The sequence below is a fragment of the Aulonocara sp. 'chitande type north' Nkhata Bay genome, linkage group LG17 (assembly GCF_057382095.1).
Source record: "Aulonocara sp. 'chitande type north' Nkhata Bay isolate Kocher_YH1m ecotype deep benthic linkage group LG17, A_spYH_male_GT1.1, whole genome shotgun sequence".
NCBI classification, from domain to species: domain Eukaryota; kingdom Metazoa; phylum Chordata; class Actinopteri; order Cichliformes; family Cichlidae; genus Aulonocara; species Aulonocara sp. 'chitande type north' Nkhata Bay.
Genome location: NC_141360.1, coordinates 22,268,715 through 22,293,742, shown reverse-complemented (window position 1 = coordinate 22,293,742; position 25,028 = coordinate 22,268,715). Strand labels below are relative to the sequence as shown.

General features: G+C 40.2%; 1 protein-coding gene across 1 annotated transcript; it reads right to left on the bottom strand.

The window, feature by feature from the left end:
• Positions 1-7,915: 7,915 nt before the first annotated feature.
• On the bottom strand, positions 7,916-17,864 carry LOC147310080 (uncharacterized). The gene is made up of 2 exons (XM_086268917.1): positions 17,589-17,864; positions 7,916-9,881 (listed from the first exon to the last, which is right to left on the bottom strand). The coding sequence occupies exons 1-2, from the start codon at positions 17,758-17,760 to the stop codon at positions 8,710-8,712; spliced, it is 1,344 nt and encodes a 447-aa protein (XP_086125043.1). The 5' UTR covers positions 17,761-17,864; the 3' UTR covers positions 7,916-8,709.
• Between the last annotated feature and the right edge of the window lie 7,164 nt (positions 17,865-25,028).

The window sequence follows — 25,028 nt, the reverse complement described above, 5'->3', positions numbered from 1 at the left end:
AGAACTGGTTTCATCTTCTCTTCAATTATGGAAGAAACAAATTGAGCAATTCCTCAAGTCCATTAAGGTACAAATGGCATATCTCACTTACATCAATACAGGACTTGTTAACAACCTGGACAATGCGCTGGGTAAGATTAATTGCCCCCTACTTTAAATGCCTCGTACCACATAATTTATTCCTCCAAAGCTGCCAACTGTTTCAGAGGAGCAGTCCCACTAATCATACATTTCAGCTGAGAATTTAACATCATACAACAAACTTAAGTGGCTATACAGGTGTATAGTGGTAGTAGTAGAAGAATTAACATCCTAGGACCTGGCGTCCACATATGTGGACATCACATTTTGGCTTGTCTAGACCACAGTATTAAATTTTGCTCTACAAGGGCCTGATATCCTCTACAACAGGTGAAAAGATATTTCTTTGTTTTTACATTCATCAGGTCCCAATCAGCCCAAATAGCAAAGAGAAATTAAAAATGCATGCCATGAAAGAGTTCGGGTCTTAGGAGGTTAATTGCAGTGATTGCAGTAACCTGGCTTGAGTGGATGGTTTAAGGATTCGGTGAAATTCTGGGGGCGATTAACACCTGTAAAGCTTTTCTGAAGCGCAGACGTCTTGTTCAGTGTCGGTACAATTAATCACATTCAAGACTTTCTTATTAAATTATCCAAAATGCGTCAACAGCACAAACACTGATAAAAGGTCCAGCTGTGTGATTGGCTTAGTCGGAACTCATTGGCACACTCCCGTTAATGCCCAACCTCAAAGCCAATTACATTTTAAAAGCTTCAGCTATATTAAGAATTCAACCCTACTGCAGTTTTTATGAAGGGGGGAAGTTAACTATAGAAACCAAAACAGGTTTTTGGATCAGGCTGCAAACATGTTTATTTATGCTGTAATTTTGAGATTTTAACATAGGAGTCTATAGAGATTCACTCACTTTTGGAGTAAGCCTCAAGTGGACATTAATGGTACTGCAGGTTTTTACACTCAAAAGTAGACTTTTCATGTTTCAAACAGTGTAAAATTTATTGAACATGAGCTCTTTGGTGACTTTTTGGGGGTCAACCTTGATGTTTCCTGGATCTTGGTCTGGAGCTAGATCTATCTTCCAACAAGCCGATGACCCAAAGCTGACAGCCAAGAAACAAAGGAGCCTGCGCTTGAACCTGACTCACAAACACACGACAGTAGCAGTACAGAACAAAACTCTTACAGTTTTAATTCTGTTTATATTCAGTGACACCATCTTGGTAACTCGGGGTTGTCGGGCCTTCCAAGTGGGAAATCTGAGTTTAAGGTTACATAACAGATTCAAATTCCACCCTGGACCTCATAAATTCTGACTTCTGACTTATCCAGGAGCGCACCATTATGTACACATTATATTTGTGTTTTTTCATAAATTTACTAGAATTCCAAGCAAGAATTTCAAAGGTGAAAAATGAATTAAATCCAGTTCGGAATAATTTTGTAACATGACAAAATGTGGAACAAGTGATGTTTTCCACATGCACTGTATGTTCTTTATCATCATCATCTGATAGCCTCCCTGGATGGAGTCTGCGGCACTCATGAGGATCATTTTGTGCCCGTTTTACTTGAGTGCACACAGAGCCTGAAGCAGAGAGCCTGGCTTACCAGAGAAATTTGATAACCATCGTTGTGATACCAGTTATCTCATACTGGGGTGTTAGCTATTGTCAAGTCCAGCTAATGCAAAGAAAGCATTAGCTGGATGATCCAGTGGGACCCCATGAAACACTCCAAAACATCATGCATCATATTTTTGCAAAGCTAACTGAACCTTGTGCTATATTAATAAGACAATAAAATTATATTAGCATTAGAAAACAAGTCTTATTTGAATGTAAATTTGAGTTCTGATGAATGCACTCAGCTTGACTCTATTAGAGAACAAAACCCCCCAAACTATTTTCTGTTGCATACACTTCCAGACCTCTTGAGGTGTAGAGGGTGACTTTGCCTCCACATCTAAACAGGAAAATGAGTTAAGTCTGGGGTTAAAGTGGGATTCAGTAGACGTAGTAGCACTAAGATCTGTTGGAGTGACTCACCATGGAGAAAAGAATCTCACAATGTTTTCTAAAGTGAACTGAAGGAAATTTTCTTTGAGTTCAGGCTGTGATCAGTTGACCTGCTGCTCTTTGTGGATTTTAAAAAACGCAGTTAAACAAAACCACAGCCACTGAGCACCTGTCCAACACAGAGCTTTACAGTGCAAATCACCACAGTACTGCAACAGTACGCAACATTTGAATAACACAAAGTTAGTACAGCTTAGTTTGTTGTGCAGGACATTTCACAATAGGAAAATTCATAATTTATCAAAACACATCCTATAAAGGTCCAATATGTGATAAAAAATGGTGACATAACATGTCATTAAATCTGAAGTTTATCAAATGCCACTGAGCAGGCCTTATCGTTAAATATAACCTCTCCTCCTCCTCCCTTGTTTTCTTACATCTTTCTCCATCTGAGTGAAGTTAGCATGCTTTCTTTTCTCTCCCTCTGAAATACAGCTGCTGGAACTTCAGCTAGCAACACACTGTGTGACAAACTGCACACAAACAGGTGGTGTTTGTGTTTTTGCTGATGTGTGTTGAGCTGGCAGAAACGTTGCATTTGAAATTACCTGCCTGTCTTTGACCCCACTGCAAATTATATAAATGAACATAAATTAACCAGCTTGCTTTGAAAATGTAAGGAATAGAAAGCAAAGATATTCATGTAAAAATTAGGGAGTAATAGTAAAAAGTTAGAAAAATAAGTATTTAGTTAAAGTACAGAAAATTCTACTTAAGTACAGAAACGAAGTATCTGTAATTTGTTGCTTCCCAAGTAAAAACAAACAGTTTTACATTTTTAGTCACAGTAAGCGACAAGTTCACAACATCATCTTAAAATTTCTTTGTATTATTGTACAGTCTTTACCTTAGAAAATGAACGCGCTTTGAGGCGACTGTTGTTGGCGCCATATAAATAAAACTGAATTGAATTCAGTTGAAAAATTACAACATAATACTAAATTTCTAGGTGGTCAGCCATACGGGTCCTTTGAACAGCAGAGACCTTCACTCAGTCTGTCCTTTTCTACATTAAGTGCTGTGTAGAAAGTATGATGATAACCAAAACCATCTGGGTTTTTCCTAACCGAAAACCTTGGCTGACTAGTGAAATCCAGGCTCTGTCTTTGCTTGGTTTGATACCACCCCTCCCCTGCACCCCCTACAGAGTAAATTGGTCCATCACCATCACCCATCACAGAGCGCTCAGCCAGCTGGAGAACAGGAGCTATGTGAGGATACTCTTTGTGGACTTCAGCTCAGCTTTCAGCACCGTAATCCCAGACATCCTCAACACCAAACTGGACAACCTTCAGTTCAGCACTGTCACCTGCTCCTGGAACAAAGATTTCTTCACAAACCGGCCTCAATCAGTACGACCCGACCTCCACCTTTCCCACCCCGCTGTCCTTCACCATCGGATCTCTGCAGGGCTGCATTCTCAGTCCCTTACTTTACACCCTGTACACCTATGACTGCACACGAACCCACCCAACCAGCATCATCGTCAAGTATGCTGATGACACCACGGTGTTCGGCTCATCTCTGATGGAGATGAAACAGCATACAGGGTGGAGGTAGAGAACTTGTCCTGCTGGTGCTCAGAAAACAACCAGAAGCTGAACGTCCTTAAAACAAAATAACTCATAATGGACTTTAGGAGGAGCAGACAGGTCCACTCCCCTGTGACTATGAATGGAGAACAGGTGGATTCTATCTCCACCTTCAGGTTTCTGGGCACACACGTCTTTGCCTATGTCACCTGGACCCACAACACCATTGCCCTGGTAAAGAAGGCCCAGCAGCTGCTGCACTTCTTCTATGTCCTAAGGAAGAATGACCTGGACCAGAAGATGCTGTGGCCTTCTACCGCCCCCTAGTGGAGAGCGAGCTCTCCTACTGCCTGGAGGGGCCACGCCTGAGAACAGGAAGGCTGCACAGAGGTTAATTAACACCACCCAAAAAATCATTGGCTGCCATCTGCCACCCCGTGAGGCCTCCTGTCTCAGGAAAACCAGGGCCATCACAGATGACCCCTTGCACCTCACCCACCACCTGCTTGATCACTGCCCTCTGGGCCATTTGGACTGTTAACAAACACTATGCCCCCACACCCCACCCCTGCCCACCTACTTCACCAATCTGATCCACGGCCTGAGTAACCCTCACCACTCAGGCCACTCACTCACACACACAGACTCTATATAGACCAAGTCTTTTCTTTGCTCTCCAAGCACTTTGAACTTGTTCTTAAATGTGTGTCTTTCTCTTATTTTTGCATACATTTCCCATATTTCTTATTTATTCCTGCTGTCTACAATTTGTATTTGATTCTGGCACAGCTGGTGTATAGCACCCACAATTTTATTGTACATGTACAAAGACAATAAAGTTCTATTCTTTTCCATTATATTCTATTCTACTAAAAACTCTTGGCAAAACACCTCAACCGTATGGAAACATTTCTAGTAAGCACCTTTAAGCAGAAATTCCTGTGGTGTGACTATTGAATCTTGCATTGTAGACTCACTTCCTGTGAGTTCCCCTGCAGCCCCACTCTGTCTGTTTACAGGTTAATCAGACAAATTGTATTTTTATGCTAACATAAGCTAAGAAGAACATCATGAGGCTAATCCTTTAAAGATATTAAATATGAGCTCATAAAATCCGACTAATGTAACGCCCATCTGTCTTCCTCAATAAACACGATGGGCGCTTAATTACTTTCTCTCTCAAGTCGGCTTAATGAGGGAATTAAACTCCTAACCCTGGTCGTGTTAGTGCCTTGCTCTACACAGTGATCTGGACAAGGAGCTGCAGAAGGCAACCATACAAAGGGAGACTGTGTGTATAAATGTGTGTGTGTGTCGTGAAATATGGCAGTGGTGGCTGCAGACAAAGAGCAGGTAGATTGATGATTGATTAGCTGTGGCTGTCTGGCTGACTGAGACTCATTGGCAGCCGTCACTTTGATGAATTACACCGCTGTGAAAAACACACTGCACTCTGATTACTGCCAGCGAGACTGGTGTGTGCGTGTGTGTGTGTAGTGGGGCTGATGGCCTGTATGTGCAGTGCATGTGTGTTTGTGCATGTTGCTACTGATACGCTTCCCTTCATGACTCTGAATTGCTCTGCAGGGATTGTTTTTAGTGGATGTTGCCAGTGTTGTTTCCATGCTAATCCACTGTGCCCATGTTCACACACCCAAAATCCTTGCTTAGTATTCTGCCGAGGGAAGCGTTACATCCCCACAAGTCTGACTCAAGGTCCTATAAGCTGTTCATAAACAGAGGGCGATTTGTTCATATTTAACAAGACGGATGACAGGTATGTACCTTTTTTTTGTTGTGCCACAGCTCCACCTGTCACAGCATGCACTGAATAATTTATGCCGATGAAATCCACGCTCTGCCTTTTGATCTGGCAAAGGCCGGAAGCATTGAAATTATGGGCGATTTATTTAATGAAAGATTTCAGGAGCTGACACGGGGTTGGACCCACACCGGTGTTTGATGGTTGACACTGATGTGGGTGGACTTAAGCTGCTGACTGCTGGTATTTTGAGATGAAAGTGCTTTCAAAGAAATGCACATTTTTAATTCAGGAAATCGGCACTCTGTTAGAAGGTGTGTGTCTATAACCCCAGCATTTCCCCTCATAGTCTCCAAACATCGTCATTTCTTTTATTCTTACTTTATCATGAAAGAAATGTATCAGCCTTTATTTTTTGTACGTCTACAGCTCTGCAGTGCAAATGTCCGAATGTTGCACCACAAATGGATCCACAGGTAAATTAGCTGAGAATATGAGCACAGCAACAAACCATTAAAAGCTCAGCAGACCACGATTTACCAAACAGGCAGTTAAAGCAGACGGTAAAGCAATCACAGGCAGGCAGTAAGCAGTTTTTGAGATTTTTCTTGAGGATAGAAACAGGTTTAAGGATTGCAAAAGCAGAGAGGACTGTTCATTTCTCCAGCACAACAACAAGTGGAGGGGGGCTTTGATTCGACTTGATCCTCCAGTGATGTGTAGTGAAAGTATACGGATCGGTGGCCTGTGGGGAACACCAGGACATGTCCTGGTGGCCAGAGGGCTGTTTTGGCCTGTGATGAACTGTCAGCTTGAGCACTGATATTATAGGTAAACAGGAGTGAGTCTGCAATTATCTGCATGCTTGTCTACACTGTGGACAAGTCACCTGCTGAAAAAGGAAGGTGGAGGAGAGGGAGGCTGTTGCTGCATCTGAAAATAAGTGCCAGGTAAGGACCAGGCCAGGCAAATATATGCACAGTTATAGCCCAGGCACAATTTAGTGAATACATATCCATGTGTTCATAAAATATTTTATCATCTGTCCTTCATATTAACGAAATAATCTGAAATTTTAAGTAGAAGAAGAATGTGAAGAAAATAACTTGAGTATGTTGCAGACACACTAGCTGGACACTTCACTGAGTTGACACTTCATTGAACTGCTGTAATTCTTCATAGAATAGATTAAGCATGAAGACATTTGGTTCATGCTCATATGATGGGGAATCTCGAAGTTCATACAGTACTGTTATCAATGCACAGGCACTTTGTCGGCCACTAACAGTCACACTCCGGTGAAACCGTCAGGGCGACTTGGGGTTCAAAGTCCTGGTTAAAGATACTTCAGCATGTGGACTGCAAGAGCCAGGGAACAATCCACCCACCTTCACCCAAGGAGTTAGCCTCACTTCCTGTTCTTAGATGATAGGAGTGGTGTGGTCTTCTGCTGCTGCAGTCCATCTGCTTCAAGGTTTGAATAAAATAATAATAAAAAGCAAATCAGCAGTTTCTGAAATGCTCAGACCATCCTGTCTGGAACCAACAATAATGATGCATTCAAAGTCTCTTAAATCACCTCCTTCATTCTGATGCCGTTTGATCAGGAGGTCATGCACTGAGGTGCTGTCATGTGATTGGCTGATCTGAAATCTATTTCAACAAGTGGCTGAACATGTGTACCTAATAAAGTGGCCGGTGAGTGTATATTTAATGCAACCAATTGATTTTGTTCAAGTCAGCTCCTCAATCACGTACATTTCATGTACTGCTTCCACTCAGAATTCACCTGTACGCACCTCTGTCCTCAGGTTTGTTTTTTTATTGGCTTTTTAGTTTTTTGCTTGAAATCAGCATTATTATCCCAGACATGAGTCTAGTGTTTATTTCCCCTAAATATCTCCAATGTATTGTGAACATTTCCTTAATGCTTGAATAAAAAGAGATTCAGTTGAATATCACCTCAATACCTTGTGTGCAAGCGTAATTAATAAGCAAAAGTGTCAAGTTGAAGTTGACTTTTAAATAGTTTTTACTAGCTGTCCCAATAATCATTGTCTTGCCACGACCATGAAGTCAGAAGGAGCTTTAAAAATGGATAAGAGGGATGGGACAATGAAAATCTGACACAGCAGCAGTTGCTGCAGGTGGCTTGGCTGTACAGAGTGGCTTCAGACAGCAGTCACATCTGTCTCTGCTGAGAATGTCCATCACGTGTACTGTAAAAGGTTGTGTTTAATCAATAGTGGCAGGTGAACCTCTCCATAGCAAGCTAGCTAGTTAACGCCAGCTATTAATGAAAACCAGAAACAATTAAGTTAAGATCATAAAATAGTCAAACACTACTTCATATAACAATTACAAATTTACCAAGCACGCCGTGTCCTATTAATTACTGTATGTAATCTGATGTCAGTCACAGGTAGGTGTCCAATAATCATTTGATCCAGTAATTTGGGAAGTGATGTTTGAATAATTGAAAACGAAAAAGATATTTGTATTGAAAAGAATTTTTATTGTCCTTTACACTCTTTGAGACTACATTTTTTTGTTTACAAAAAAAAAAGAAAGAAGAAAAACAAAAACTGGCAGGGTCGATTTTTCAGATTTCAACTGATTCAGATGAACCACAAGAGCCAGCCGGCCTCTCATTTCATCACTCCTTCCCATCTTATATTATTTATTAAAAACAAGCCTGTAGTCCTCTAATATACATGAGAGACTAACACATAATCCCGCATACATATATCACGATTAGAGATGAAATACTTCAGAAGTGCTGGTGAATTCTCAGATTTTAAGGATTTCATCATAAAAAGATGCCCCCACAAACTGCATCTAAAAGATGGATGTATCCACCATGACATCATGTCACGAAGCCTCAAGCTGGTTTTCACCATCTTGGTGTTGAAACAAGTGGGGGAGCTTCTGCCCAGGATTTCAGACAGTACATATACTCTATTAATCCTCATCTGCCTTTATTACAGAGCATAATTTACAACATTTTATGAAATATGACCTAAAACCAGCGTTTGAGTCCAGACTCGCCTCCTGCTGGTCATTAAAAAGACTGCAGACTTCTATTTTCTTACCTTGAAGCCATTTTTTTTTGTTGTCCTCTGCTGTGCAGTGCAACTCGAGCACTTGGAGCATTACCGCTGACGCACCACATTAACACAACATTAGACTTGAATCTAAAGGCAGGCTCATCATGTACAGTATAACACACAGTAAAGTTACACAACCCTCTTTAAACCAAAACCTAATCAACTCATTTTCGCTCATATTTTCTCCTCACAGGTGTTTCAGGACTTTTTTTTCACCTGCGTGCCTTCTCATGTGGGTGGTTAGGCTCCCCGCCTGACTGAAACTTTCCCCACATTTCTCACAAACGTACGGCTTCTCGCCTGTGTGGACTCTCATGTGGACCTTCAAGGAAGTGGTGTAAGCGAAGTCCTTCTGGCATATTTGGCATGAGTACGGCTTCTCGCCCGTGTGAATCCTCGTGTGACTCGTCAACCTGGAAAGGCGAATGAACCTCTTCCCGCAGGTGTTGCAGACGTGAGGCTTCTCGTCCGTGTGTGTCCTCGTGTGCCTTTTAAGCTTTGAGGCGTTGACAAATCTATTCCCGCAGGTGGTGCAGAGGTAAGGCCTCTCACCTGTGTGGGTTCTCATGTGGCAGAGAAAGCTGTTGCTGTGGGCAAAACGTTTGCCGCAGGTTTTGCAAGAATGCCGCTTCTCGCCGGTGTGTATGGCCGTGTGCCTCCTGAACGCCGACGGGTCGTTAAACCTTTTTCCGCAGGTGATGCAGAGGTACGGCTTTTCCCCCGTGTGCGTTCTCATGTGCAGCCGCAGCTTATCGTTTCTTCTGAACGTTTTGCCGCACTTCTCACAGAAGCACGGCCTCTCATCCGTGTGGACTTTCATGTGGAGCTTGAAGGAAGCGCTGTAGTTGAAAACCTTCCCACATGTCATGCAGGAATACGGCTCATCGTCTGCGTGGATTCGTAGGTGATTTTTAAGCGTTGATTCATGTTCAAATGTCTCCGCGCAGGAGCTGCAGGAGTAAAGCGTCCCATCTATATTATTATTCGTAGTACCACAAAGTTCTTTTATTTGTAAACTATTCCTGCAGACTTGTGTGTTTTCATCTGTGTTGTTACAGACTTTCTTTGGTTTCGGCTCCGTTTTTAAGGGCATTCCTGAGTTTTCACATTTGACTCCTTCCTGTTCTCGACTCTCAGGTACAAAACAGGACAGAAGCTCGGCACTGCCCTCACAAACAGGAGTCACCATGAAGGCATCACTTTCCTGCTTTAGCACAAGCTGCTCTCCTTCCTCACTAATGCACAGCTCCTCCTGCTCCTCTTTAATCAGTGAAGGTTTCTGATCCTCTGGATCCAGACTGGCGTTCTTCTCCTGGATAGAGATTTCCTCTTCCTTCTTTGTACAGATGCAGCGTTGGTCTACAGGGACAAAGGGACACGAGGCAAAACGTGAGCAGATCGTTAGTTGGGATGTGACGGTGTGGAGAGACATTTGCCCTCCCCTCCCCGAACAAACACAAAAAAAATGCAGGTATAGAGAAGAACCCAGGTGTCCCAGTTTTCCACTGGGACTTGAACTCAGCTTGCACCAGTGGATCCTTGCGCATCCACTGGTGCACCTGTACTTAAGGTTTTGCAAGTGAGCGAGGGGGATGTTACATGTAGTTTTACACTCTCTGTAGGAAGGTTTGGAAAGACAAAATGATCCGATTTGTCACGATGAACTTAAAAGGTTAGTGCATCAGTTACTGTTATTTATATAATATTGTTATTCATTGTAAAATAGTTTTAGGCGTTGTCAAAATGCTTCATGTGTGTGGATTAGAGTGTGCATTTGCAAATCTTACTGTGTGCTTGTGGATCACACTATACCCATCTACAAACCCTTGTGAGGCAGTGGAAGAGATCCTAGTTCCTTCCAACAAACATGCCAACACGGGAGGTAGTGAGGAGAGGATAAAAGAAAAGAAACAACGGGCAATATAATAAGATATAAAATAATTTTATATTTAGGGCCACCATAAATAAATGGTGCAGTGTGAGGGGTATAGACACAGTGAGGGTGTTCAAAGAGTCCTCCTCCTCCTGTGCATCCTTGCTTGCTGCTCCTCCAGCAGTCTCTTTTCTCCTCTGTCCTCCTGATACATTTCAGGATTTGAGGCATCCTTCAACATTACTTCTTGCCATTAACTTCCGGGTCACAGCCAGCGGGACGGAGGAGATGAGGAAGCACATATTAGAGAAAAGCCTCAGGTGAAGTAAAGATAATGCGTTACTCAAGGCTAACAACAAGGGAGCTGTCAAATAGTTCGTTTTGCTTAGCTTGCTTGGCTAATAATGAGAGCTGTTTGCATTCTCTAAATATTAAGGAAAGGCGCTTAACTGCTTCTTTTATTGCCTCCTTTAGCAGAGGAGACACTGGACACCACTGAAAGAATAACACCCGCTTCTTCTCGAGGTTTCGCCTTCACATAAATTTATATAACCTCTAAATCCACATAATGAGCTGTATTAAAATAATCAAAGTGTATGGAAGCTATAGTTTTATAGGTTTGCATTAGCAATATCTGCTGCTGCACTGCAGCATTTAGAGTTATGCTGGCAATACAATATAGAAGCTGTATTGCCAGCCTATATGGAACGCCAGGACTGCCATAATGAATTAATTAAATACACCATTAAATAATTAATTAAATGTGGCAATAATTAATTAAAATTGGAATTAATTAATTAAATAAACAGTTATGACACATGTAATTAATTAATTATTGACACATTTAATTAATTATTTATGTATTTCACATTTTAATTAATTATTGACACATTTAATTAATTATTTAATGATATATTTATTTATTTCATTTTGGCAGTCCTGGCGCCTGGCTCTCATCATGAAATAATTTTATCTGTCAGCCTCACCCATCAAACTCAGGAGGCGGGGTTAACGCTGCCCATGCAGCTTCTCTAACATTTGATTGGTTGCCGTGCAAAGTAAGTCAAAACAGGTCGATCCTAGAAAATCGATTGCTTGTGTAGACTTGGGGCAGCCAGGTATCCCAGAATGCAGATCAAATCACAAGCAGCAATGGTGGTGGTGTAGTTTTAAAATACCCCGTTTTTCTGTCACCAGCTACACTTTTAACAGTGTTTTAGCCGCGAATGTCGCGACGTATGTCTGGTCAGGTTGTCAACATAGAACATGTTTGCAAAAGTGCTCAGATGTTTTCAGAGATTTCACTAGCTCTGCTAACAATTAGCATGCAGAGTGCACCGAGGGGGTTACGTTAACCGGTTTGTTTACATATTCCACTCTCCGTGTTCCACATGTTGCATTCGCAGATTCTCATTTTCACCGAACGATCGTCTCTTTCCGCCTGGTCTTGTGTCTCTGTGCTTCTGTAACATAAAGAACGAGCTGACATTTTTCTCACGAAACCAGCGATCAGCTCAACAGACCCTCAGTTTACCTGCATGCATCCTCCTCCTCATCTGTCAGCTGTTTAACACCTGCTGCTAATTCAAGAAACACGCCTACGTTACCTGGTGATAGTCACAGTTTAACTGGGCAGCCGGTGCTCGATATAACGCAATGTCAGCGCATTTTTCTGCACAAGATAAGTAAATATAGTGTTTTTCCCGAGCGCAGAGCTGCTGGAGCTCGTTTCCTTACAGAGCACTTTATAGGCGAACAGCTTCATCAGCGGCTGATGTCCAATCACCGGCACACAGCTTTGAAACCTCAGCTGAGTTTTAGCTCTCAGTGGTTAAACGCTGGACTTCATTCACTCAGGTTCTGTCTGTCGGGTCACGTTTACTTCGCTGTTTTATTTACAACTGAGCAAATCGGTTTGGCTGAGGTTAAAGTTACGTTTCATAACTGCATAGTTTCACAGACGTTTAATGGTTCACTGGCACATGTGTTAGACTGAACTATCATCTAAATATCATCTGTTTTTTAATAGTTATTCAACTGTATTCTAAGCACCAGCTGTCTGTTAGAATGTGATTTTTTTTCTCTCTCTGTTGGCAGAGGTATAAAAATGCGCAGGAAAATCTGACATGCATGGCAAACTTCACCGACGATATTTAGGGAGGAATAAACACACATCAAACATAAATGAACCATTTGTCTGTCTCCATAATTGAGAGCATTTTCTCTTCTTATGTCAACACTCTCTCTCTCTCTCTTTTTTTTTTCTTTTTTTTTTCTTTTTCAGTCATGTTATGTTTACCTGTCAAAGGCTTGTTACAAACTATGAAACACATTGTGCAGACTTCTGGATGTTAGAAGAAAACTAATACTGCTCATGAATGAGACTAAAGGCAGGAAGGTGTCCTTTAAAACTAAACATGTTAATAGGACCTCCCTATTTATATCATAGTTTATGATATAGCACGTGTATTTCAGTAATAGCTGAGGCCACTATACGTGCTGGCCTCATATCAAATGTGAAGGCAGACTGAGTCTATGTTTGACGTTTTTTATATCTAATCTTCCTTTTCAAACATTTAAACAGCAGCGAGTCTGCAGCTGAGGGAATACAAATTCAAATTGTCGGAACAGGTTTGCTCGTTTATTAAATCTATAACTGTTATTCTAATCTGCTGCTGAGTCTCTTACACTTTTCTTTATGCTGTATATTTTCACGTCTCTGGAATAGTTGGAATTTAGATAGTCAGGTGGGAAACTTTGTGTTAACTCATGGAGCTGAGGATATCGTGGACATGCTGACCTCGCTGCGTGGTGTACAGAGCGAGGTCAGCATGATTAATATTCACAATAAAAATATTAGCCGAACATCATGAAGTCTGTATGTGTTTCATAGTGTCGAACAACCTTTGTACAGTTAAAGCCAGCAGTTACTACATGACGGAAACACCAACGTTATCTCTTTTATGTGTTTATACACAGGTCACGCTGATTACTGAACAAAAACCCAAAGATCAGATGTTAAACAGATTTATTTGCTCTCTCTCCTCCTTAAACATGTTTTTAATGTTAGTTATAATTCAGAATTGGCGACTGAAACACGTAGGACACATAAGAACATCAGGAAATAAAACACCGATAAATATAACCTCAGTAAAAGAAGTCAGCGGGGGTTACTACAGCTGTGTACCGGGGCCTGCGCTTTGTCGGTGGGATTGCTTGCGAGGCGAGCGGGTCTATCCCACGCTTTGCCGTGAGACTGGGCAGACATCTCCGAAATCATCGAAACACTTTTGCAAAGAGGCTGTATCTTGACAAACCGACCAGACACATGAAGATTAAACCACTACATTCTCGGCTAAAAAAATATTAAAACGGTATTTGGTGACACACAAACAGGGTTTTTCAAAGCTCAGTTCTGTTAGCTTCCACATGCCGGTTGTTGTGTGCTAGAAACAATGGCCACCAGGCCAAAGCAATGGTTTTGATTCGATCAGCGTTAACCCCGCCCCCTGAGTTTGATGGGTGAGGCTGACAGATAAAATTATTTCATGATGAGAGCCAGGCGCCAGGACTGCCAAAATGAAATAAATAAGTATATCATTAAATAATTAATTAAATGTGTCAATAATTAATTAAAATGTGAAATACATAAATAATTAATTAAATGTGTCAATAATTAATTAATTAAATGTGTAAATAATTAATTAAAATGTGAAATACATAAATAATTAATTAAATGTGTCAATAATTAATTAATTACATGTGTCATAACTATTTATTTAATTAATTAATTCCAATTTTAATTAATTATTGCCACATTTAATTAATTATTTAATGGTGTATTTAATTAATTCATTATGGCAGTCCTGGCGTTCCATAAGCATATGCCACCACAGACACCCTGAATTGGCTAAGTGATGGATGAAGGGAATATTTCAGTCACAGAACAACTTTGAAAATGTGGAAAGGAAAGAAAAATATATTTACTGCCTTTTATGAGCCACATGTGCCATGTTCTTTAACATTCACGTGTTTATATGTTTTTGTCATATTGTGTTTCTGTTTGAAAATGTGCTCATTTTGTCCATGTTGCGGACATTGTAGTTTCAACACTGAAGAACACTGTTGACGAGTCTAGTGTAAGTGCGATCTGATCCTCTGAGCGCTGCACTTCTCCTTTCTTAAGACTTTTTCTATTCTTCCTAACACATTTCCATTAAGCAAGTGACTTTCCAGGAATTAGCCAAAAAATTGTAGACTTCTCAACCACACATGGTGTTCTTCCTGGTTAAAAAAACAGGGTTAGGGTCCACGCCCCTTCATGCGTAAGTAGATAACATAACATGCATCAGTTACAGTTAGTGACAGCTGTCACTGTGCAAGCACGTATGCTATTACAAGCAAAACACTTCTTAGTAATACACTAAGCATAACTATGATATGACCGTTGTAGAGAATGCAATGCGAGTAAGCCTATATTATTCATAACGGGCTTGACAAGATTAGTTCTCACAGTTTCTGTTTGACGGAAGGCCAAAGCCTCACGCTAGGCAACGTAATCATCGAATAAAGCTAAAAACAGTTAGACAAGTTCCCTTTTTCATCAACATTTTACCATATACAGTGGGGCAAAAAAGTATTTAGTCAGCCACCGATTGTGCAAGTTCCCCCACTTAAAATGATGACAGAGCTCAGTAATTTGCACCAGAGGTACACTTCAACTGTGAGAGACAGAATGTGAAAAAAAAAAAAAAAATCCATGAATCCACATGGTAGGATTTGTAAAGAATTTATTCGTAAATCAGGGTGGAAAATAAGTATTTGGTCAATAACAAAAATACGACTCAATACTTTGTAATATAACCTTTGTTGGCAATAACAGAGGTCAAACGTTTACTATAGGTCTTTACCAGGTTTGCACACACAGTAGCTGGTATTTTGGCCCATTCCTCCATGCAGATCTTCTCGAGAGCAGTGATGTTTTGGGGCTGTCGCCGAGCAACACGGACTTTCAACTCCCGCCACAGATTTTCTATGGGGTTGAGGTCTGGAGACTGGCTAGGCCACTCCAGGACTTTCAAATGCTTCTTACGGAGCCACTCCTTTGTTGCCCGGGCGGTGTGTTTTGGATCATTGTCATGTTGGAAGACCCAGACTCGTTTCATCTTCAAAGTTCTCACTGATGGAAGGAGGTTTTGGCTCAAAATCTCACGATACATGGCCCCATTCATTCTGTCCTTAACACGGATCAGTCGTCCTGTCCCCTTGGCAGAAAAACAGCCCCATAGCATGATGTTTCCACCCCCATGCTTCACAGTAGGTATGGTGTTCTTGGGATGCAACTCAGTATTCTTCTTCCTCTAAACACGACGAGTTGAGTTTATACCAAAAAGTTCTACTTTGGTTTCATCTGACCACATGACATTCTCCCAATCCTCTGCTGTATCATCCATGTGCTCTCTGGCAAACTTCAGACGGGCCTGGACATGCACTGGCTTCAGCAGCGGAACACGTCTGGCACTGCGGGATGTGATTCCCTGCCGTTGTAGTGTGTTACTGATGGTGACCTTTGTTACTTTGGTCCCAGCTCTCTGCAGGTCATTCACCAGGTCCCCCCGTGTGGTTCTGGGATCTTTGCTCACCGTTCTCGTGATCATTTTGACCCCACGGGATGAGATCTTGCGTGGAGCCCCAGATCGAGGGAGATTATCAGTGGTCTTGTATGTCTTCCATTTTCTGATGATTGCTCCCACAGTTGATTTTTTCACACCAAGCTGCTTGCCTATTGTAGATTCACTCTTCCCAGTCTGGTGCAGGTCTACAATACTTTTCCTGGTGTCCTTCGAAAGCTCTTTGGTCTTGGCCATGGCGGCGTTTGGAGTCTGACTGTTTGAGGCTGTGGACAGGTGTCTTTTATACAGATGATGAGTTCAAACAGGTGCCATTCATACAGGTAACGAGTGGGGGACAGAAAAGCTTCTTACAGAAGACGTTACAGGTCTGTGAGAGCCAGAGATTTTCCTTGTTTGGGGTGACCAAATACTTATTTTCCACCCTGATTTATGAATAAATTCTTTACAAATCCTACCATGTGGATTCATGGATTTTTTTTTCACATTCTGTCTCTCACAGTTGAAGTGTACCTCTGGTGCAAATTACTGACCTCTGTCATCATTTTAAGTGGGGGAACTTGCACAATCGGTGGCTGACTAAATACTTTTTTGCCCCACTGTATGGTAGTTTGTTTCGACCCTCACATCTTCCAGGTGTTTCCTGTTGACTTACAATTTTCTTAACTCCTCTTTCGTCACTTGTTGCAGGGCAGGGCACAAATGCAATTTCAAGCTAAACGGAAGTCTGGAAGCATAAGGGCCATTCAATTTTGCCCATCTCCAATTTTTAAAATCTGATGGTCCACAATTTCCCCCTCACACACTGAAATCTGAGAAAATGTTTGAACATGTATATGTATAATAATAATATGTAAATAATTTCCCCCAGGGATCAATAAAGTATTCTGATTCTGATGTCAACAACTTTTCAAAATAAAAGCCTGAAGTTCTCTCTCACCATAAAACTGTCCCAATTTTAAACCATAAAAATTTCAGGTAAATGAGAGGGGGTTGAACAGAACATTATACTATAATATATTAATATTATGCTTTAAAGTTGCACTAATTCTAATGGGTCAGATGTTGAACTGTCTGACAATAGGATAACATAAAGTGCCATTAAGGACAGACTCTATAGCAATGTGTCTAATATTTAATTTATTATTTTCTAACAGAGCCTAAGAGTGGGTTAATGTTTTGGCTGTGTGTCTCCAAAAGTTGATTCTGTTCATCTGGACATAGCTACGTCCAGATGAACAGAATCAACTTTTGGAGATTTACTTACCTGGATGATTGAGAATGCACCAAGACGTTTTGGCTGTGTGGTTTTATTTCATAAAAGTTATACTTCTCTTTAAAAAATATTTTATTGACTCCTAGTAGAATAATGAGCCCCTGTAAAAGCTCACTTTTTCCTAACTCCAGCACTCACACCAAACTCCATTCAAAAAACACGTGTTTTTAATGTTCTGCAGTCAGCCCTCTCTGTGTCCACATGCCGACATAAACGAAACGTTTCTTGTCTTAAACCAGGTGACATGTTGCTGAAACACACCTGCTGCCGTGCTGTATGTTACACACCTATTCTGTGCAGCTTTATTTCGGGGTTCCGGATGGTTTCCAGCAGTCTGCGCTGATGCTCCACTTCTGTCTCGCACTGCTCCATTTTACTTTCAAACTCTGTGAAGATTCCCTCAAATGCTCCATCCAGCCTCACACCAATGACGCTCCTCCACCCACCAACTGAAGACATTGCTGCTGCAACAATTTGCCACACTCATCGGCTACACAGCCATCCGCAACAAGGTTAATAACAGGCTAACGCTACTGTCACTACCCGATCCGTACCGGAAACCCTATCAGTACCCCGCATGCGCAAATTTTACGTCACTTCCTCTCTTTGCCAACATTGCGACATATTTGAATGATACGGTTAGCGCCCAGTTAGCTCCTAGCATTTCTCAGCAGCTCTGCCTCCTTTTCGACTACCGGGACATTTAAACAATGGATAATCCGTATACAAAGAAATTCATGCTTTTCTCCTCAACAGAGAGCGTTCCCCGATTGAACAACAGCGCCGTAAAATAAGAAGAATGGCGCCTAATTACAGAGTTAATAATACAGACTTTGTAATATCTCACGTGTAGATTAATCAGCCAGATGAAGTGTTTACTGACAATTGACAGTGATAGTGGAAATCATCATCACTATTCCAATCAATCCTCTCCACACAGAAGCATAAACACACTCGACTATCACTAAAGCAATTTAACACACGTTTGTAATGGGGCTGATTCAGTTTACAGTAGGGTTCATTCGCTCGGTCAGGGTTAGGGTTAGGGATTTTCTATCAGATCTAGTTGAATAATCATATGATTCAGATCCAGAGCTTGTTTTTTATCCATAAATGTAACAGATGAGAGGAAGAGGCAGAGTTCTTTGTGAAAAGTAAAAAAGGACGGCTTTGTTTTCAGAAAACGACATTTGTGAATGAAGAATTTCCCCATAATAATTATTACATTTAGAACATTTTCAAGCTTATTTTCTTTTCTTAGAGAACCAAAGTTAATATCATTTTTAGAAAATTCAAGTAAGTTTGGAATCTTTGGAAAGAGCCAGTAGTGCACATCGTTCAACAGGGCTTTACAGAATATACAATTATAAAATAAATGTTCTGTTGATTCAATATCCCCATCACAAAAAGAGCAAGAATTATTATCAATAACAAAGCTATTATCAATCCCTTAGCTTTGGGAGGAATGGGAAGTTTAAGGTAATTTTTTCTGATCTCTTTCTTTTGATCACAAGAGAACAGATGTGAAATGGAATTTGGATTGGATCTATAAGGGAAAAAACATTAATAAATAATTCCCTAATTTGGGAGTTTTTTAGACTGTTAGCTGTAATGTTATGCCCATTTACCAAGAGTTCAGGGAGGTCAGGGGATCTATAGTCAGGGTCTTGAAAAAGATTATATGCTGTACATAGAATGTTTTGAGGGATAGCCTTAGTAGTTTTTTGAAATTCTTTGTTATTTATTTGCAGATTATAATTCGTGGTGAAATCTTCTAATAAAAATTTACCTCTATCATTTAACAAATGCATCACTGACCAGATGCCCTTATCGTACCATTTCTTTGATAAAGATTGATTTGTTTCCAACGTTTATGTAACGACAGTTCCATAGGGGAGTGTTGTGTGGGCTATACTTATGTTTGTATATTAATTTCCAGTATAATAAAACTTGCTGGTGAAAGGAAGAAAGCTTTATGGGGAGTTTTGTTTTATGTCAAAATCACATCTAAGTAAAAGATTAATTCCGCCTAGATCTGAGAATATTTTGCTTGGAATGTGAAACCAAAGGCTATTTTGACTTCTTAGCCAATTTATTTTTAGGGTGCCATTTAAGCTGTCAAATTCAATAGCTTGCAAACGTCCATCTTCAAAATGTTTGACTAAATTACCTTGCCTAATATAGTGGGTTTTGCGTTTCCATATAAAATCAAAGTTTAGCTGGTTATTAGATTTGATTGCTGGTTTAGGCACTCCTACCGCATATGCAGGATATACTAGCCTTTCCATTTTGGTGAGAAAAATTCTACCCAAAATCAATAAGTCTCTGAGCCCAGTTATTTAAATAAGTTCTACAAATTTGGATTTTCTCCCAAATATTAAGGTAATCTAAATCAGTCTTATTCTTGGTTATATACACACCCAAATATTTGACAGTGGATTTAACAGGAATATTAAAAGTGTTAGAAATAGTACAATCATTTAAGGGTAAGATCTCACATTCGTTTAAATTTAGAAAATTATCCCTGAAGCTTTTGAGAAAGTTTCAATAATCTGCAGAATTTTGGGGATTTCATTCAGGTTTTTTAGGAAAATAGTTGTATCATCGGCTAACTGGCTGAAGGGACACAGCTAGTGACACGCCCAGCGGTTTCAATTTATTTCCGCCGGATGTCGGTGGATGTCCGGAAGTATGTAGGTGGAGTTTAATTTTTTCTGTTATTATTTCCATTTATTTAGCATAAAAAAATACAGGCAATTGAATGCAATTAATAACATAACAGTTAAAAAAATAGAATTTCAAACACATTAAATTAATTTAATAAGAAGGTTTAAGGCTTTGTAAATAAAGTTCAATTTGATTTTTGGTATAAGCGCTGGTGTATGAGTGAGATACTATAGGTACAAAAACGTTAATGTGTATAGTATAAAGTGCATTATAAGAGTTTCAAACTTTCTCCAGGTAGTAAATAATATTCATTTTCTGTATTTCAATCTTCTTCTTCTTTTGTCACTTATCCAGGTCAAGATTATGGAGGCAGCTGTCTAACTAGAGCAGACTTCCTGGTCAGCTCCTCTGATGGGGATACCAAGGATTTACCAAGCCAGCTGAGAGGCATAAACAGTCCAGTGTGTGACTGGGTCAGTTGGGCCTACCCAAAACACCTTACTTAGCAGACATCCATAAGGTCCTAGTCAGTACCCAAGCCACCTCAGCTGGCTCTTTTCAGTGAGTCACCTTTCTCCTCTGAGCCTCTCCTGAATGACATGATCTCGAATGATCCCAGGGGCTGTTTTCCCTGGTCTCCAGAGGCAAATTAGTCCCAGGTGTGTGGTCAGGCTACAAGTGATTCAAAGCAAGGAATGAAGTCACCTCACTTGGTGCAGGATTATCTGGTCCTTAGCCATGGAGCTTGGTTTGGCCTGGCCCCTCCTATGATACCACATAAGCTGGCTATAGAGACACTGAAGGTTACACATGTGACGCTTTCTATAGAAATCCAAAACAGCCAAAAAAATATCTTAGAAGCAAGTCTTGAAAATCTTATGGGAAATTATTTAGAAGCTTTATCTAATTTGAATTTGATTTTTAATAAAATCATCAGCCAAGTTTGATGGAAATGACTGCTGTCAGTTTGAATTTTGTATTTTTATCGTGTCCTCTTCTCTGTTTTCATTACACATAACTTTGTTTCACCATCACTAAAACTTTTATAAGGCAGGTATGATAGTAGTGTGTGAATCAGTGCTGCTACCATTAAATTTCTCCTGCTGATATACAAACATAAAATTGTCAGGAAACCTCTGTACCTCCTGCAGGATCTGTTCGCCATCACAACCGGACATAAAACCCAGTGTAAAGCCTCCATCCAGCCCTGCCATGTTTTCTCTCTTTGAATTGCTCCCCATTGGAGGCGTTTTATGCCTCCGGCAAAGAAAGAATATTTACAACAAGCTGGAATTTTAAACATGAAGCTGGGTTTGTTTTCTCTGTTTTTTCTCACTTTCCAGAGAAGGTCGTAGTGGCTGCTTTATGGCCAACATATTAGAGCTGGGTGACAGCCGGCCTGCAGTATCACCACTCAAGGACTAGATGTGATTCTTGGCCATTGCAGTTCTCTGACTCTGAGAGAGAACGAGGCTTTGTTATGAGTACCCAGCTCCCTAATCTCTTCTCCCAGCGCCCTTCTGTCCTTGGTGAAGCCTGACCTGAACACTGCGTGCTGGTGTGAATGCAGAACGTTTTGTCTGGCTTTTGCCCAAGGCTGCCGCAGGTTTTGGTGAGTAACGAGTCACGCTCTCAACAGCGTTTCCTGTGGAAATAAATAGCCGCACGTATGATATTAGAGTATATGTGGATAGTGCTTTCATCTGTGACCTGTCCTTTGAGCTACGCAGGATAAACACAGCGAAGCCATAAATCAAAAGGAAGGTGTTCCAAGGCACTCGTCGAGCAGAAAATAAAGAGCAAAACAGAGGGGTGTTGCTTTTGCTGCTTCTTTATTTATTTATTTTCAAATAGAAAATATGAAAATGAACTCTCTGGCCCCTGGGCCTAAATCAGCATGACACAACAACAGTGTAGAAAGAAGAAAAAATGGAAATTAAAATGAAAACGCACAGCAAGCTTTCTCGTAAGTTTATACTATTGGTTCTTACAACACAAGAACAAGCTGTAGAGGAATCCAGTGGCTTTCATGTCGGCCACATACAAACACAAAGTCGGGATGCTGTGTGACATGTAAATAAAACACACAATGCAGTGATGTGCAAATCTCATATGTTTAATTCACAATAGAAAACAGAAAACACATCAAAAGTTTCAACTGAGTAAAAGAAATATTATTTTAAGAATATTTTAAGAAAAATATCAGCTCGATCTGAATTCCATTTAAGGTCTCAGAAAATTTGGAACCCGGGCAACAGAAGGCTGGAAAAGTAGTTTAACGTGGCAAATGGTCAGTAATGTGACTGGGAGGATTTTAGAGAGACAGAGTTTCTCAGATGATGGACAGAGGTTGAATATCTCATCATCTGCCCCACAAAATATGATCAAAAGACTGAAAATCTGGAGAAATCTCTGTGCGCAAGGGACAAAGCCATCAGTCAGTTCTGGATGCCTGTGATCTTTGGGCCCTCAGGCAGCACCACATTAAAAACAGACCTGGCTCTGTGATGGAAAGCACTGAATGGGCTCAGGAACACCTCCAGAAATCCCTGTTTGTGAGCACAAAAGCTCTATCATACAAAGAGGAAGCCATATATGAACATGATCCAGTCATGCTGCTGTCTTCTTTGGGCTAAAGCTCATTTAAAATGGACTGAAAGTGGAAAGCTCTTCTGAGGTCAGAGAATTTTCAGTTTGAAACATTTGTGCTCTATTCCCAAAGAGAAGGACCACCCGGCTTGTTTTTTAAGTCCTGCCTCTCTGATGGTATTGGGGCTGCAGTGCCCATGGAATTGGTAGCTTGCACATCTGGAAAGACTCCACTAAAGCTTTACAAAGATTTTAAAACTTATGAATATCAATTTTTATCAACACAATTTTTTTAACATGAGAGAATATGAAAATTTTTTTTCCCTAAAAATATGTTTTATAGTTCTTGTATTGTTGAATTGTCTTTGTTTATTACAGCTGAAATAAAAACTCTTAATATGATATTTACAATTTTTTTCATTGTGCCATAATGTCCTAAAATTTCAAACTAACACAGTTGCACTAGAGGAGGTACAAGCCTATTTACTCTTAAACTGGTTTAAACTGGTTGATGACAATGATTTGCGTGCAGTTATGAAAAAATTCTGACAAGTTCAGCTATTTATGGTGAAAAATATTGTCAGTATTAATTTTACGTGAAATAAATAATGCGATATGTAACCAGATATGACACGTCACTTAAGTAACAATGAAAAAGGTTTCTTAAGCCGTTTGTATGTTATTTATATTTTTCTTAATTCTTGAAAATGACAGGACACATTTACAGTGGACAACATTCATTAGTGAGAGCTTATGCTTTTTCAAATGTCAGTTGTCATGCTACTTAAATGAATGTATTTTCTCTTCTAATAAACAATAACAATCACCTTGCTCATAAAACTTAAAAATAAATCCTCCTCCCTCGTGTCCCTGCTACGATGACCCATAGTGATGAACCACATAGAAAAAGAAGTAAAAGTTGAAGCTGTACTGTGTACAAGTGGTAGAGCTTGTAAGAAACACTTATAAAGTTCCACCTGTCCTCACTAAGGTGTTTACTGTCTGTTTATAGCCACAGACAAGAAAGTAATACCTCAGGACCTGCAGTTATACCTCCTATAGACTCACTGATGTAGTAAATCACTCTGCAAAGCACCACGTGTATGGCAGGAGACCATATTCAACCCTGTAATTAATGTTCCAAATGGATAGTTTTTATTAAAGCATGAGAATCACTCAAATTTTTAGCCTCTGTAAACCAGCTGTGAGATCAATAATAATAATGAATCCTGCGTCTCATCCTACTTGCATATTTCCTGCTCTAAATGCCCAGCATCTGTTGCCATTTCCAGGAGGAAATAGCTTTTTTATATCTGAACTAAATGAACAGCCTTATAATGGGCAATGGAGAGCACGGACATGATGAAACATACAGCTGGGGTCTTTCTGCTGATGTTCAGTTTATTAAACTAAGGCAAGGACGCCTCCTGTTGGTCATGTAGGATCTGTAAAACAGGCAACAGGAGAGAAAAACACATGAGTCACCTGCCATTAACAATAAAGTGACAGTAAAGGTTTACAGAGAACATTTAACAGAACATAAAATTTCATTTTACCCTCATTTTTTTCATGCATAACCCAAATTGCATCTCATACAACTGCAAGACTGACCTGTGTAATGATTTGCTGCCAGAACTTCACAGTCTGTTGAATAGTGATGTGACCACAGTGTCTACAGACAGGTGCTTGTGGTTGCCTATGGATACCACCCGTGGGATTTGCACCTATGGGCCGGTTCATGGCTCAGTAGTTGTTAATCATTTGTAAGTAAACACTTTATACTCAAAGCCTGCTTCATATTATTCTTTTGTAAAGTAACTGCATTTCTCACACATTCTGCTGAAACTATTTGTTAATCAGTCAAACTTAAAATGCTCTAAAATAAATAAAATTGTCTAAACTATTTTGAATTCTTTGTTACTTATGTTTCTCGCCTCATTTGCTGCTGTAATGATTGAAGAATCATTCATTTTACTTTCTTTGAACTTATTGGGAAAAAATGCTTAATGCACTGAAAGTAAAACTCTCAATTTACTCATCTACTTACTTTATGCTTCAGTCAATGCACCGGATTTGTTTAACCTTGCCTTTCCTGCTTGTTAATGCCTGCATCTGATTCCTAGACTTACTCTATTTTACCTTTTATACATATCTTTTATGGCTTTGTGCTTTTAACATGTTTTTCTTGATATGCAGTTTATGCTATTCCTGTGTATTAGTGACACTGACCTGTTAGCATACTTGGGGCTTTGTTATGGTCCTATCCTCCTGACTACCAGCAATGCAAATTTGTCCTCTGTAGAACACCTTTCTAAACCTGAATATCTCCCATGCACTGCATACTACAGAATTGCCTCCTTTGGGTATCTACAGAGGACATTTAGGACTTTCCAATGATACCAAATGTGAAGGGGTGGAGCTTTGGGAACTTTAGTTTTTTCATTAAGGAACATGGCGGCCATCGCTGCAAG